This window comes from Sorex araneus, chromosome X, assembly GCF_027595985.1.
Source record: "Sorex araneus isolate mSorAra2 chromosome X, mSorAra2.pri, whole genome shotgun sequence".
Classification (NCBI taxonomy): domain Eukaryota; kingdom Metazoa; phylum Chordata; class Mammalia; order Eulipotyphla; family Soricidae; genus Sorex; species Sorex araneus.
Genome location: NC_073313.1, coordinates 319,712,902 through 319,727,836, shown reverse-complemented (window position 1 = coordinate 319,727,836; position 14,935 = coordinate 319,712,902). Strand labels below are relative to the sequence as shown.

Here is a 14,935-nt window from a genome sequence, read left to right as displayed (position 1 = left end):
ACTGAAGTTGCGGCAGCCATGTAAAAACATGGCAGTGGCAATATCACTCTCTTAAGATTAGCTATAATTATATTCTCTGTGACTCAGTGGTTTCTGTGAGTTTTTGGTTGCTGCACAAGCACCTTTCAGTGCTAGCATCTGTTGCTGAGATGACTCAGGAGAGATGCCAATTGAGTTTTTAAAAATATTAATATTCAAATATAAAATCCCAAAGATGCAGACTCAATCCCTCCTAGTAACCTTCTACATAAGATAAGTGGTCAGAAATTTGAAAGAGATATTTTAGAGTGGTTGTTGAAGTCATCAATTCGTTAAAGTCTACTAGGAGAGGAAGAGGAGAGGGAATTAGTTCCTACGAATGCCTATAGAACCTACAATAAAGATGCAAGAATTCAACAAAAAACAAAGAGAAAAACATGATTACATTTGGTATTGTTAACCACAAAGGTTAACAATACCAAATGTAATCATGAGCAAGGGGATAAAACCGTTCAAATCTGGACCCTCAAGAGCTCAAGAGGCTGAGCACATGCCTAGCATGTGCAAGGCCCAGGGTTCTATGCCTAGCACTGCTTGGCACCAGGCTGGTGCTGTTGGCCTCTTGCACTCCTGAGCCCAAGTACCACACCAGAGACTGCTAGGCTGAGCATCTTTAGGAGTAGTCCCAGGGTTAGCCACCACCTCTGGTCCCTGTTTTTGTTGTTAAAGTTCAATTTGGGAAAAATCCTATTCAAAATAGGTCATGAGTAAAAAGTCACAGACTTCAGTTGCACTGAACCTTAACATGAAAGGAAGTATGACACAGTTTCTTTTTTAAAAACACTGGATATTTACTACATTCTAGGCATTGTACTATTTTAATGCAAATAATATTTTTATTTGATAAACCTTTATTCATTCACCAATTCAACAACAATTTAGTAGGCTATTTAGTGGGCATCTATTACGGCTTACCAACAGTCATAACTGTTTAGTAACTAACCGATGATTAACAAATATCAATGAACATTCAAGGTCCTGAATTCTGGGATTAGAGCTATAACTCAAAGAGCTGAGCCACATACTTGGCATTCTGGGTTCAATCCTGAGCACCACATGGTCACCTAAGCACCAGGACAGGAGTGAGCCTGAGCACTGCTAGGTGTGATCCCAAAACCAAAACTAAATGGACATAACAGACCCTCCAAATTCTTTACCAATAGATCTAAAAGCTCCCAAATTTGACAATAAATATCACAGGACCACTGAGCATTTTTATAAATGCACTCCGGGGAATCATCCAATGTACCATTTGCCAGATCAGTCTGTACATCACAAGCCAAAACAGCATGAATCACCTTATTCCCATTAATTGTTCATGGGTTGGGTTCAGTTTCTACTATGGTACAAGACCCTGGTTCAGCAGTACCTCAAAATAGAGATAGTACACATTTATAGGGCTGTTATAAAAGAGCCCAATCTCACAGGCCCACTGTTCCAATAAATAAGCAAGGACCTTGTCCAGTGATTTTTAAAAAGCAAAACCATTAATATAAACAAAAACCATAAACATTAATGACAATTTATTTTAAAGCTCTCACTTTTATTTTTGATCCTTGTATTTTTTTCAAACCAGGTACAAAGGAGAATATTTTAGCCTCTCCTTGACTTTTAGATAAGGTTCTACACAAAACTGCTTGAGGTTTCGCACAAACATAGTGTTATTTCTCATTCTACCTATTTGTCACCCTAGATTTGCTAAGGATAGGGGAAATACTGCTAGAAAGGGGTCGACGAACCGTGATGGTGTCAAAATGGTTACTGTTTGGAATTATATAGAATTTTACTGAGTCCAATAAAATAGATTCTTAAGTGTCTAATTTGCAGTGGTATGATCTTTTTGTTTTGTGTTTTGAAGTAAAACAGATTTTATTTGAAAGGTTTTTGAAGGTGTGGAGGGGAAGAAAAGTGAGAGAGAGAAAGAATAATGCACTCGAGAGAAAATGCGGGCTTTTCCAAGGACAGAGGGGGCCAGTATGATCTTATATATAGAAAATTTTAGGGAATCCTTTAAAACTAATCAATACATAAGGACTAGGGATGTATCTCAGTGATAGAACACATGCCTCAAATGTTTGAGGCCTTGGATTCAAACATGCATACATACATACATATATATATACACATATACATATATATGGACACATTTAATTTAGCAAAACTGCACGATATTAGATATATAAAACCCAAGATTTAAAAAAATTTTCTGGCCATGCCCTGTAGTGATCAGGGCTTACTTCTGGCAGTGTTCAAGGAGCTGGAGACTGAACCTTGATCAGTTACCTATAAGGCAAGCACCTTACCCACTGTATTATTCCTCCAGTGCACAAAAATCAATCTTATTTATATATACTAGTAATAAAAAATAAAATTAAGGGCATAGTTCCATTTACAAGGGCACCAAAAAGAATAGAATGCTTATGAATAAATTCAGCAAAGATGCATAAAACTTATACGTGGAATATATGAAATTTGTATCACTTGTATCACTTGTCATCCCTTTGATCCTCGATTTGCTCAAGCAGGCGCCAGTAACGTCTCCATTTGTCCCTGTCGCGTGCTAGTGTAGCTCAATGATATCTGCTCGCTCCAGGACCAGGAAGAGCCTCAAATCATTCATTCAGCGTTTGGACGAAAAACTCTGATCATCTCGTTGGTGGGCGGCCATGCGGTCTTTTGATGTCCCGTGGAATCCAGTCGGTAATAGCTCTAGTTCAGCGGTCGTCTCTGAATCATGTTCGGCCCATCTGATTTTTGGAAACACCAGTAAGGGCGATTGGAGGCCACCCTAAAAGCCTCCATCCCTCTCGGAAAGCCCAGCAAGCTACCGAGAGTACCCCGCACGCACGGCAGAGCCTGGCAAGCTCCTCATGGCATATTCTATATGCCAACAACAGTAACAACAATGGGCCTCATTTGCCTGACACTGAAAGAGCCCCCAACATGGCAGCATTAAGAAGGATAAGCAAGGAGAGGAAAATATGAAACAGTTAAAGAAAATAAAAAAGACTAACTAAGTGCAGGAAGACCCTTTGTTAGTAAAACAGAAGATTTGATGTTGTTGAACTGGCAATATTCCCCAAATTGATCTCCCTGTCATACTTCAGCTGCCTTATTTTGATATACATATATATACATTTTTTTTCAGATATATATACCAAAGTTCGCATCACTCATCACTCAACTTTTAACATGTTAGTGATATCCTAAAGAAGGTCTTAATAGCCTCTACCAAAATAGAACAATCTTCACACTGTTTTCTGTCTTCTCTATAGATACTTTTTTTTAAATTAATGAATAACCATGAGGTACAGTTACAGACTTACAAACTTTTGTGCTTACATCTCAGTCATACAACCATTGAGAACTGCCTTTTTTTGTTGTTGAAGAAATGGGTAAACATGTGGAAAATCAAGGGACCCAGAATAGCCAACATAATCTTGGTGTGGGGTGGAAAACAAAGTTGAAAGAATCATATTTCCTAATTTTAAAACTTACTACACAAATGTAGTAAGGAAGATAGTATGGTATTGGCATAAGTATGATAGATATATAGATCAATAAGAGAAGAACAGAATCAGAATTCTTACATTTATGGCTTATTATTTTTGACAATGATCATAAACCCATCCTTGGAAAATAGTCTTTTCAACAAATCTAACAACTGGATGTCCATATGCAAAATAATTTAATAACTGGTTTAACTTATACCATACACAAATATAAATACAAAATGGGTTATAGGTGCTGGGAAGACAACTCAATGGCTGGAGCAAGGCCAGAGACCTGGCCAATTACAGGCACCACCTGGTCCATGGAGCACTTGGGTGTGACAAAAAAAGATCCAACCTGAAATGTAAGAGCTAAAACTATGACAGTCTTTTAAAAAAAAAAAAATACATATAAGCCTTCAGGAGCTTGAATTAAACAGTGATTGCTGAGATATAATGCTAAAACACAAGTAACAAAAAGAAATATACTTATCCAAAAACTAGAACTTTATCAAAATTTACTTTTGTGAAACCACAGAGATAGCACAGGTATTAACCCCATTCAATCTCCAGTATCATATGTGGAGCCAAATTTGTTCCCTGAAACCCCATATGGTCTCCCAAGCCCTGCCAGGAGTGATTGCTGAACACAGAGCCAGGAGTAAACCCACACTGAGCACCATCGAGTGTGGCCCAAAGAAAAAATCAATTTTGTAACAGGTAAGAGGTTAGAATAGAGCTCTCAAAAGAAAAACAAACGATCAATAAGCATATGAAAAAAAGTTTAACATCATTGGTGATAAAGAAAATGAATAGCAAAAGCATGATAATATAACACTTCTTACCCATTCAGAAGACTGTAATAATCTTTTCGTAACTGCAGACTATGACACATATTGGCAAAAATACCTCAAGGAATAGAGCAAATACCTGGCATGTGTAAGGTCCTAAGACCAACCCCGCTACCACGTGGCCCCTAATGACCACCAGGTAAAGCCCTGAGGATCTCAGAGCACAGCTGGGTCAAACATTTCTAAGAGTGGCTTTAGGCCCTACAGGCAACTGAGTGTAGTTTTTATAGAGCAGTGCGTGTATATAATATTCTACCCAGCAATATAAAGGAATGAGACACTGAAATGTGTTAAAAGATGAATGCTAACTCAGACACCCCCAAACTTATTTAGCCTACGTCCTTTTTCAGTGAAAAAAGTAGATAATGGACCAAACATGACGTGGTGCAAGCCATATTGCCCAAAAATAGAGAGTATGGGGAATATTGTCTGCCATGGAGGCAGGGGCAGGATGGGAAAGGGGGGGGGTATACCGAGGATATTGGTGGTGGGGATTGTGCACTGGTACAGGGATGGGTGTTTGATCATTGTATGGTTGTAACCCAAACATGAAAGCTTATAACTATCTCACGATGACTCAATAATTTTTTTTTTTAAAATCATTCAGCATCCCCTTGGAAACCCTACCTTCTCTAAGTGTCCCCACCCCCCACTACCTTGAGACTTCTATTGCTTTCCTGGACATATTCAGTGACCCCCACTTTGAAAAACACTATCCTAAATAAAAGGAACCAAATGTCACCCAATCTTTTCCCTTCATGTGTAACAATTACAAAAGGTCACTTATATTCAGCAACTTTGAATACACTAAAAATATTAAATGGTATACTTTAAGTGGGTAAATTTAATTATATGAGAAAGAAAGGAGAAAGAGGAAGGGAAGGAATGAAGAAAAGCGAAGGGAAAAGAGTAGAGGACCTGAAAAGCATCACTAGATAGTCAAAGTCTAGAGAATCATTGAAGGCCATGGAACACCCATCTTCTTACATCTAAAAATCTGACGCCATCACTTTAGATATGCATATGGCTAGTCTCTGAGGCACATCAGTAATGATCAAACAGTTATAATGAGCACTTCTAGCTAATTAGACATAGAAATTAATTTCCCTTTAGACCTTAGGCTACTAAGAATATCAATTTTAATTACATTATTAGTAGGAGCATTATGGGAAACTGGTGGTCCCGTTTGCACGCTGGCGCGTGGGGATTAGAGGTTGTGAGTCTCTAAGTCTGGGTTATGGTTGAGCCTTGGCTCCAGCCCCATGTTCTTCCACTGCTGCTGCTCCAGACCCCATCCAGACTGCCCAGTGACCATTCCTGCTGGATTCAGTTTGATGTGGGAGGTTATTTGTTGGGCCACATTCATCTGTGCTCAGAGACTGGCAGTGCTTGGTGGGGGACCACATGTGGTGCCAGGGACCAAACCGAGATTGACATGTAAGGCAACCACTTCACCTCATTTTAAGAACCGATAGCCTTATTGGAAGTCTTTTTGAGGGAGCCGGCAGAAGCATTCCCTTGTGTTCAGAGGTCACTCCCAGCTCTGTGCTCAGGAGCCAGGCCTGGCAGTGTTTAGGGGACTGTGTGTGGTACCAGGAACTCAAGACAGGTTTGCACCCACAGCCACCTGCAAACAAAGTGCCTTCCCCTCTGTCAACAGCCCCTTGAGGTACTTCTTGCAATTGTTTCCCTAAATAGCTTTACCTCTCTCCTATGTGGTCAAGAATTTGTTACTTAAATATTTTGAGCAATAGCACAGCAGGTAGGGTGTTTGCCTTGCAGGAGACCAAGGATTTCTCAGTCCCTCTTGGAGAGCCTGGCAAGCTAGGAGAGCCCGGCAAGCTACTGAGAGTATCTCGCCCACACCGCAGAGCCTGGCAAGTTACCCGTGGCATATTTAATATGCCACAATCAGTAACAACAGGTCTCACAATGGAGATGTTTCTGGTGCCCGCTCAAGCAAACCGATGAACAGTGGGATGACAGTGCTACAGTGCTGGTAGCATGATCATAAATTTTTCTTTGATATAAACAGTTGTCCTCTAAAGTGTTAATTACTGTATCAAAAAAGCTTTCATCTTTTACAAGGATTCCATGGGCGATGATCACAAACGAAGACCTATTGGTCAAATTTTACTTGCTGCCTGTTTGTAAATTAAAGTTTTTTTTGAACAGAACCATGATCACTCATTTAGAGATTGTCTATTGAGATGTCTTGTGAAGATTTGAATAGTTGTGACAGAGAGCTTCAATATTTTTACTACAAATCCTTTTTGGAAAAGATTTGCTGGTCATTCTAGAATGACATACTAATTTGACTTTTAACAAATAACTTATATTTCCAGATTAACACCACCTTCCTCTTCAAAGTATGCACCTCAACTAATGGTCTGTATTTATTTCAGTAATGCCACCATTGTTGAAAAGCTCTTCTGAATCTCCCGTTGGAAGATGCATGTATGGTCTTTAAGATCTCAAAGGCAGGGCCAGAGTGATAATACAGCAGGTAGGGTGTTTGTTTGCCTTGCATGTGGTCAACCTGGGTCTTATCACGGGCATTCCATATGGTCCCCCAAGCACCACCAAGATTAATTCCCGAGTACAGAGCCAGCAGTAACTCCTAAGCATCGCTGGTGTGGCCCAATAGCCATACCCAGAAAAAAAAAAAAAAAAGCTCTGAAAGGCATTCTTTTTAAAATGCAAGTGATGTAAAACCTTTAGAGACATGTTAGAAACTATTTGGAACCAAGATAGGAAATGAGAATAGTTTTACTTAGCATAGATTTAAAATCAGGTATGACCCTGAAACAATTCAACTGACATTTCCATAAAGTAAACTGGCATTTCCATAAAATATGAAAATTGTCTGCTAAAGCAACTTCATGAGTTCCAAAAATCATTTCTGAGATATCTTTGGAATAATTCTTGAACCCCACTGTCATTATTTTGAAAAAGAACGGTCATTTAGATGTATAAATCCTGGTATATTGGTTAAATTTGTCTCTGGACTTCCCAGTCACATATCCAATTGAGATCTACACTTTTGTAATCAATGGGTAGAAAAATCTGTCTGATATGCCCCTGCATATTATGTGCCAGGAAAACAGATTTACAAAGACATTAACTCTCCATGGTTCAATTATCCTGATGGCTCCCTAATAGCTGGAGGGCCTGCACAACTCCTTCCCTGGCTTGTTCCAGAAATTCGTTCTTCTATAAAAAAAAGTGTTCCAGCCCAGTGGTTCTAACAGGGAATACTCCTTTTTGCATGACTGCACAGAAAAGAAAGGGTTCCCTGTATTTCAGATGCTTTGAGTCTTTTACCTAAGATGGAGTTATTCCATTGGTATAAAAAGTTGGGCGTCATTTTTTAAATGATAAGCACTTTAAAAAAAGCTCTTTTGAAAATCCACACTGCATACAAAAGTCCATGCAAAATGTACCACTTAGATTTTCTACTTTTGCTTTCTTCTTTAAAGTGTAGTGAAAATTTGATAACATTTAAATATTTAAAGTAGAGTGAGAAATCTGTAACCTAGCAAAAGCATTTTAAATTTACACTATTACATTCCCAAACATTGTACATTTTCTTCCCATCTTTAATCCCACTGAACATGTTCCCTTATTTATAGAGGTGACACCCAGCAGTGGGGGTGCAAATAGTCATGGTCTCAGGATAGAACAAAAAGGGGCCTAGGACCCTATCAATTGGCCCACATCCCAGGCCCTTGACAGCAGTTTTCATTATTAAATAATTTACCTTTACTGAATCTTCCATATTATTCGATATACTTTGCATAGGAAAAAACTCATTTTATAGTTATAGCTTATTCATCTGTGCAGCATATCCTCAAATTGGAAGATTACGAAAAACAAGTGCAACCACCTTACATAGGTTTGAAAATACAGTTAAATCCTTTCAGGGAAAAGCTGATCCAATAGAGGTACGCACGTGTACCAGAGGGAACCTAGCTGCCAATGCCATAGACAGTCAACATCTTTACAGCAAAAATTCAAAAACATGAGTTTGTCTGTTTAATAGGTTAATGGAAGCTGTTTAGAAGCATATCATGCAAATGTGAAACACAATTTCATGATGGAACATAAATGCCTCTCAGCTGTCAGTCTAAACCAACAGAAACCTTGCACACAGGCAGACTACCCTGAGTGGCTATCAACAAGCTCAAACCTGTCTTAGATACTCCTATGAAATGCTCTGTGGCTCATCTCTTATTTATAAGCAATGCTTGTTATTGGTGTATAAGGAAATGCAGTCAGAATAGTATAGAGGCACAAAAAACACCAAGAGAATTTGAACAATAAATGTTGATCTTTTCATAAAACGGGAATTTGTTTTTTCAAAAGAGAGAAATACACCAAATCAAGCAGGTCAACTATAGTGAGAGAAGTTGAAGTATGGAAAAAACTGGCAAAAATGAAGGAACTTTAAGAGGCAATCAAGAGTCCTTGTTTTTGTTTTGGGGGTTTGGTTTTTGGGTTTGTTTGTTTTAACCACTTGCATATTTCTTTCCTTCCAGATTCACAGAAAGATTTATTACATATTATTTTTGGTAGCTAGGAAACAAAAGAGAGAAAAGCTTATCAATGGAGATCAACTCTCACTGCTATTTTTGTTAGGTAAAGCCAGGCTTAGCTTTTAGAAAATCCATTTGTGGTTTGTCCTACCATTAAGCGCACTGACATTGCTGGAGAGTGAGCTTCCGAAATGCCGCTTAGCTACTGAGAAGAAATGGAAAGTACAAACTGCCTTCTCAGAAATGCTTGACCTGCTTCACTGTCTACAATAGAGAAATCATTAAGTGACAGACTTTCTGGAAAACAAAGCACTACTCATATGGGCTTTTGGTTTGTTTGTGGATCTGTCTGTTTGCTTTGGAGGTTATTTTGTTGTTGCTGTTGTTGTTCTAGTTTATTCTCCAAAATTTACATGTCTTTCTACAGAATCATTATTAGAAAAAGAAAACTATTTTCGAAAGCTTCATACTAGCTTGCTGACAGCCTATAAATATTCCCATCTCATTCTGATTATGTCAATAGTTTAGTACTTTGAATTTATATTGCAAAAGTTGGGAGTGAAGGAAGGAGGGGTGGAGGGAGGGAGGGAAGGAGGAAGGAAGGAAGGAAGGAAGGAAGGAAGGAAGGAAGGAAGGAAGGAAGGAAGGAAGGAAGGAAGGAAGGAAGGAAGGAAGTAAGGAAGGAAGGAAGGAAGGAAGAAGGGGGAGGGAGGAAAGGAGAGAGGGAGGGAGGAGGAAGGGAAGGAGGTAGGGAGGGAGGGAGGGAAGGAGAAAGGAAGATGGAAAAATAGAGTAGGTTTCCTTGTATGTGGCCAACCCCAGTTCAATCCCTAGCACCCCATATCATCCCCTGAGCCAAGCCAGGAATGACCCCTGTGTGCAGAGTCGGGAGTAAGCCCTGAAAAGCACTGGGTTGGCCCCAAAAACAAAAACAAAAAAATTTTAAGAAAAATTTCCCAAAAGTATTTATTTTAGCCTCATGAAGGCTCTCTGACTTATCAGTGTTTTAAAGAAAGAATGCAGATCAACGGCATTTAATATTTAAAAAAATGAAATCAAAAGGATTATAGAAAACAACATTTTTATCTCTACTGATAATATTACTATGTGAAAAGGATTTTTTAAGAACAGTAACATTGCACGATTTCCTGAATAGGTCTGACTTCAGAATGCAATTTTTTAATACATACTGTATATTTGTACCATAATGAACTTCCTCTTTTCTATCTACAACATTCCTTTATTTTAAAGGTAACTTCTGTGAGGTGCTACCTTTTCTCAGCACAGACAATTACTCCCTATTCTTTGCTCTGATAAATCACTTATTTGGATAGCATTTATTGAACAGTATTATGATTATTTCTGACACTAACACCCCTATTATATTTCAGTCCTATATTTAAAAAAAGGCAAAGTCTCACTATTTTTATTCACTTCCAAGCCTAACATTTAGTCTAATATAAGATGGACACTGGAAAAATTTTTCTAAAAGAGACGAAGCAGAAAAAAGGAAAATGTTCACTAATCAGGGGCAAAAATTAAGATGCAGTTCAAGTATAATGCAATTTTTTTTCCTTTAAAAATTGTTTCTCATACAAAGATTTCTACAAGCAAAAGGAAGGATATATTGCCAGATGTGAAGCTAAAGCCTGAACAATGAATCTTATAAACAAGAAGTATGATGAAAATACACACACACACACACACACACACACACACACACACACACACACACTAGTTCTGCCAAAGGTCAGAGAACATACCTGAGCACATCTAAGCAAACACAAGGGCCTGGATTCAAGCCCCAAGCACCACATGTCTTCCCAAGGAGATATCAACTAGCTGCAGAGACAAGAAGATTGGATTTACAGCTGAATTTACAAGCAATGTGCTACTGTATCATGATGACATAGGGAATGGTAAAAAAAATAAGGCTAGATATTAATTGGTGCATTTTGTTGTACATAAATGATGCCTTGAATTTATTTTAAATATAAGATCACAAAGTATTTTAAAATCATCTTTTAATTCCAAGGATATCCTTCTACATTGTATTATTTCTTTCTTTCTTCCTGTTTCTGGCAGAACTTTTCTCAACAATTATTCTATAGAGATCCATGAAAGAGAAGACAATGTTATTCATTTTTCTATTTTTCATCTTCACCTTTCGTAATATCTAACAGAAGACAAAGTAATATTGTATTTACTGTAGTAGTTTTCAGCCTTTTCACAGTAGTTGACTAGTATTGATCCATTGATCCAAGGACCAGCAACTTGAAAAATTACTGCATAGGCAATATATAGCTTGACCTAAAGATCAATTCGAAACCAATAAGAACAAAGGAAGTTGCCAGTTCTTCCAGCCAGTCAGTCCATCAAGTCACAGGAAAGAAGGTGGGACACACTGCTAGACAACAGAAATTCTGGGGACATAGAAACTAGATGCAAAGGGCAGACTTGGATGGAATCCTGACTGGAAAATATGAGCTCTAAGGATTATTCTGGAGATAGTGGTTATCATTTGAATATAGACCATAAAATATATAAGATATAAATGTACTAAAATGAAAATGTGATATTAACTAAAGAAAAAAAGCACATTACAAGATAGCATGAAGACTGGGGGGAAACTTGAAAACAATTACCCAGAAATAAATACTGAGAAATAAACAAAATGTTAACAACAGTAATCTCTTAGGGGGATAGTAGCGTTTTCATTTTCCTACCTTTTCCAATTTTCCACCTTTAGACCTGTTGCAACTGCATGTATAATAAGTTGTTTCTTTTCTGTACTAAGTTGTTTCTATTTTAAAATACATGAAATTATTTAGCTTCTTTAACAAAAGTATAGTTATGCCTTAAAATACCCTAGATTACTATGTTAAGACTTGGTTCCCATTTTATATTTGCTTAAAATCCTTCTTTCTCATAAATAAAAGATAGTTCTATTTGACAGAGACACTGTAGGCAGTCATAATGTACGATACGCTTGCTAAATTACTTAAAAGCATTTTGGACTGAGGAATACTTTACATTGCTAAAATTTCTTCCTATTTTTTGTTGCTTTTGTTTTGGTTTCTGAGGAAGATTTCTCACACAAGATGTTGTATCAGACAAGATGCCATATGTCCCCAAATCTCAGCAGGAATAGCTCAAGAGTCTGTAAAACAAATTTAATGAGGCTTTTCCATAAATTGACTTCCCCATGATCTTTAAAACATGCACATATTTTAAGAAACCAATAATTAGGCAAAACTAATTAAGAAAGACTCAATTATTAGTAACAAAAACATTGGCAAATCATATTCAGAGATATATATTCAGAAGTCGTCATCATTTTCTATACATTGTATGCTGTAATCACTGAGTAATAAAGATGTACCACAGTAAGACTTTAGAAACAGCACATTATCTGGGGCATTCTGCTTTCATTTCACTTTAAAATATTTTTTCCTACCATTCTAAGTGTTTATATTAAAAATACTCTTTTCACATGGCATCAACAGATGAGGATTAAAACTGTCACTGTCACTGTCATCCCGTTGCTCATCGATTTGCTCGAGTGGGCACCAGTAACATCTCCAAGTAAGACTTCTTGTTACTGTTTTTGGCATCTCAAATACATCACAGGTAGTTTGTCAGGCTCTGCCGTGCGGGCGGGATACTCACGGCAGCTTGTCAGGATGGAGGAATCGAACCCGGGTTGGCTACGTGCAAGGCAAACGCCCTGCCTGCTGTGCTCTCACTTCAGCCCAAGGATTAAAAAGTGATATAAATCAGTATTTACTTTATCTTTATAATACAAAGCACTTACACATTTTAAGGCATTTTTAAAAAATATATGCCACGACTTTTAGTTTTAAAAGGCAGGGCTAGAGAGATAGTACAGCAGGTAGAGCAATAGCCTCACACACAGAAGCCCTGGGTTCGGTCTCCAACACCCGGAGCCCTAGCAGTAGTGATCCCTGAGTGTAGTCGGGAGTAAGTCTTGAGCACAGTCAGGTGTGGCTAAAAATAATTTAAAATGTAATATGTAAAATGGCTAAGTGAAGAAATTCTGTTTTGTGAAAACCAATCAAGTTACCAGTATAAACATAAATTTAATGAAACAAGGACATAAAGACAACTCCAAAATTCAAGCTATGAAGCACACACACCTGCACAATGGAAGGTAATGTTACTATCCACATCTCCTCATTTTGAAAAATAGGGTTTCCTAAAAAACTCAATCAGCCTGACCTGGGGTCATATCATCTGGCTTTGGAGGGTTTTCACTTGTTAAAGATGAAAATCAAAGGGAACACAGACCCCAGAGCACATAACATCACCTATTTGATGAGATAGGTATTGAAACAAGAAAAAAACAAACTGAAATCTAAGATTGCCCCATAAACAAAAGATGAGCACAGAAAGCAAAATGTTAATAAATCATTAGATAAACAGTTCCCATATCTACAGAGAAATTTTAAGTAAATGAGCTCCTAAGGATAAATAAAGGATAAATAAAAATTAGCTTCAAAGAATAAGATGGCAATATTCACATAAGCAATTAAAGAAAAAATAAAAATATTACTGATATAAAACTCAAAAGGAGAAATAGCTGAACAGATTACTCCTAAAGTCACAGTGAGAGAAGATGGGAATTAATTCATTTTAAAAGAGGGTTGAGATAATAAAAGACACAAAATACAATCATTGATGTTTCGAAAGAAGGAAAAGAATTAAAGCAGAAAAATCCTGGAAGTAATAGGCTTCTCTCTTGAGCAAGGAGGAACAAATTAACACCTGAATGAAAAAGCTGAATGAAAAAGCGGGTTACACCTATTTAGCAAATATTTTAAGTCATGCAAATAGTAATTGCTAGGGAGCAAATGTATCTTTAAGGAGTTTTAGCTACTGCTGATGAAAATGTGACTAAAAGATCCACTCCACAAAAGCCTGTTATCTAGAAAAGCTAAATACAGACAAGCTCATGATTCACCAATGCCACAGTAAAGTGAACCCAGTGGACATGAATCAGTATATACATATAAAAACCACTCATTGCAGGTTTTTTCAGAACCAAAAAGTTATGGGGTTCAGAGTCAAGTGGGCAGGCAGGCAGACAGCAAAGCCTTCCCCCATGGCAATGAACTCCTGGGAAATAATAAAACCAACTAGTTCACAGGCTACTAAACACCTGCTTGTGAGCACAGGAACTAAGGCACAATAAGACCTTTACCTGGCACCAGCACTGACCCAGAGGGGGCTGGACCCTCTGAAAAGCTCCACTAGGAACAAAGGCCAGGAAAGAAAAATCAACATAGACCAAGGGTTCCCAACTCTTACCCTTGGCAAACAACATAGCAACTGTCTCAGAAAGCCCCAATTTATAAAAGTCAACTTGAATAAAGAGAGAGAGTGTATATGCTGTCCGAGCCCATGTGCTATCAGGCACATGTGGACATGTGGTGTGGCCCACTTCTCCCCTATTGAGATGTGTACTTTGGCTGCCTCTTCACCCTGGAGAAGCCCATATCCAGTCTCTCTGTCTCTGTCTCTGTCTCTCTCTCCTCCTCCTCCTCCTCCTCCTCTTTCTTCTCGTCCCCCTTCTCCTCCTCCTCCTCCTCCTCCTCTTTCTTCTCGTCCCCCTTCTCCTCCTCCTCCTCCTCCTCCTCCTCCTTCTTCTCGTCCCCCTTCTCCTCCTCCTCCTCCTCCTCCTTCTTCTTGTCCCCCTTCTCCTCCTCCTCCTCCTCCTCCTCCTCCTCCTTCTTCTTGTCCCCCTTCTCCTCCTCCTCTTCTTCCTCCTCCATCCTCTCCCCCCACTCCAGCCCCACCCCCATTAAAATCTATTTTATTTCACTGTTCATCTGAAATTATTTTCTGTGAGGAAAAGGCAAGAACCCAAAAGGCCGAGGTAAGGTAGGACTAACATTCCTTTCCTGTAACGAGCCAGGCCCACGGATGACTCTTACAACTCCTAGATTTCCCCAGCTATTCCCTGGGTGGCAGAGGTAGATTGGGCAAACGTGTTAGATTC

The 14,935-nt window shown here is 38.4% G+C and overlaps 1 protein-coding gene across 9 annotated transcripts in view; it reads right to left on the bottom strand.

The window, feature by feature from the left end:
- CCDC85A (coiled-coil domain containing 85A) overlaps positions 1 to 14,935 on the bottom strand; it is a 215,395-nt gene that overhangs the window by 163,919 nt on the left and 36,541 nt on the right. Inside the window, exon 3 of one of the 9 annotated variants that reach the window (XM_055120160.1) lies at positions 53 to 2,786. The exons of the other annotated variants lie outside the window; for them this stretch is intronic. Coding sequence (XP_054976135.1) covers positions 2,660 to 2,786 — 127 coding nt within the window. The 3' untranslated portion in view covers positions 53 to 2,659. Of the gene's footprint in view, positions 1 to 52; positions 2,787 to 14,935 lie in introns of those variants that run through there. 9 annotated transcript variants of the gene reach the window in all.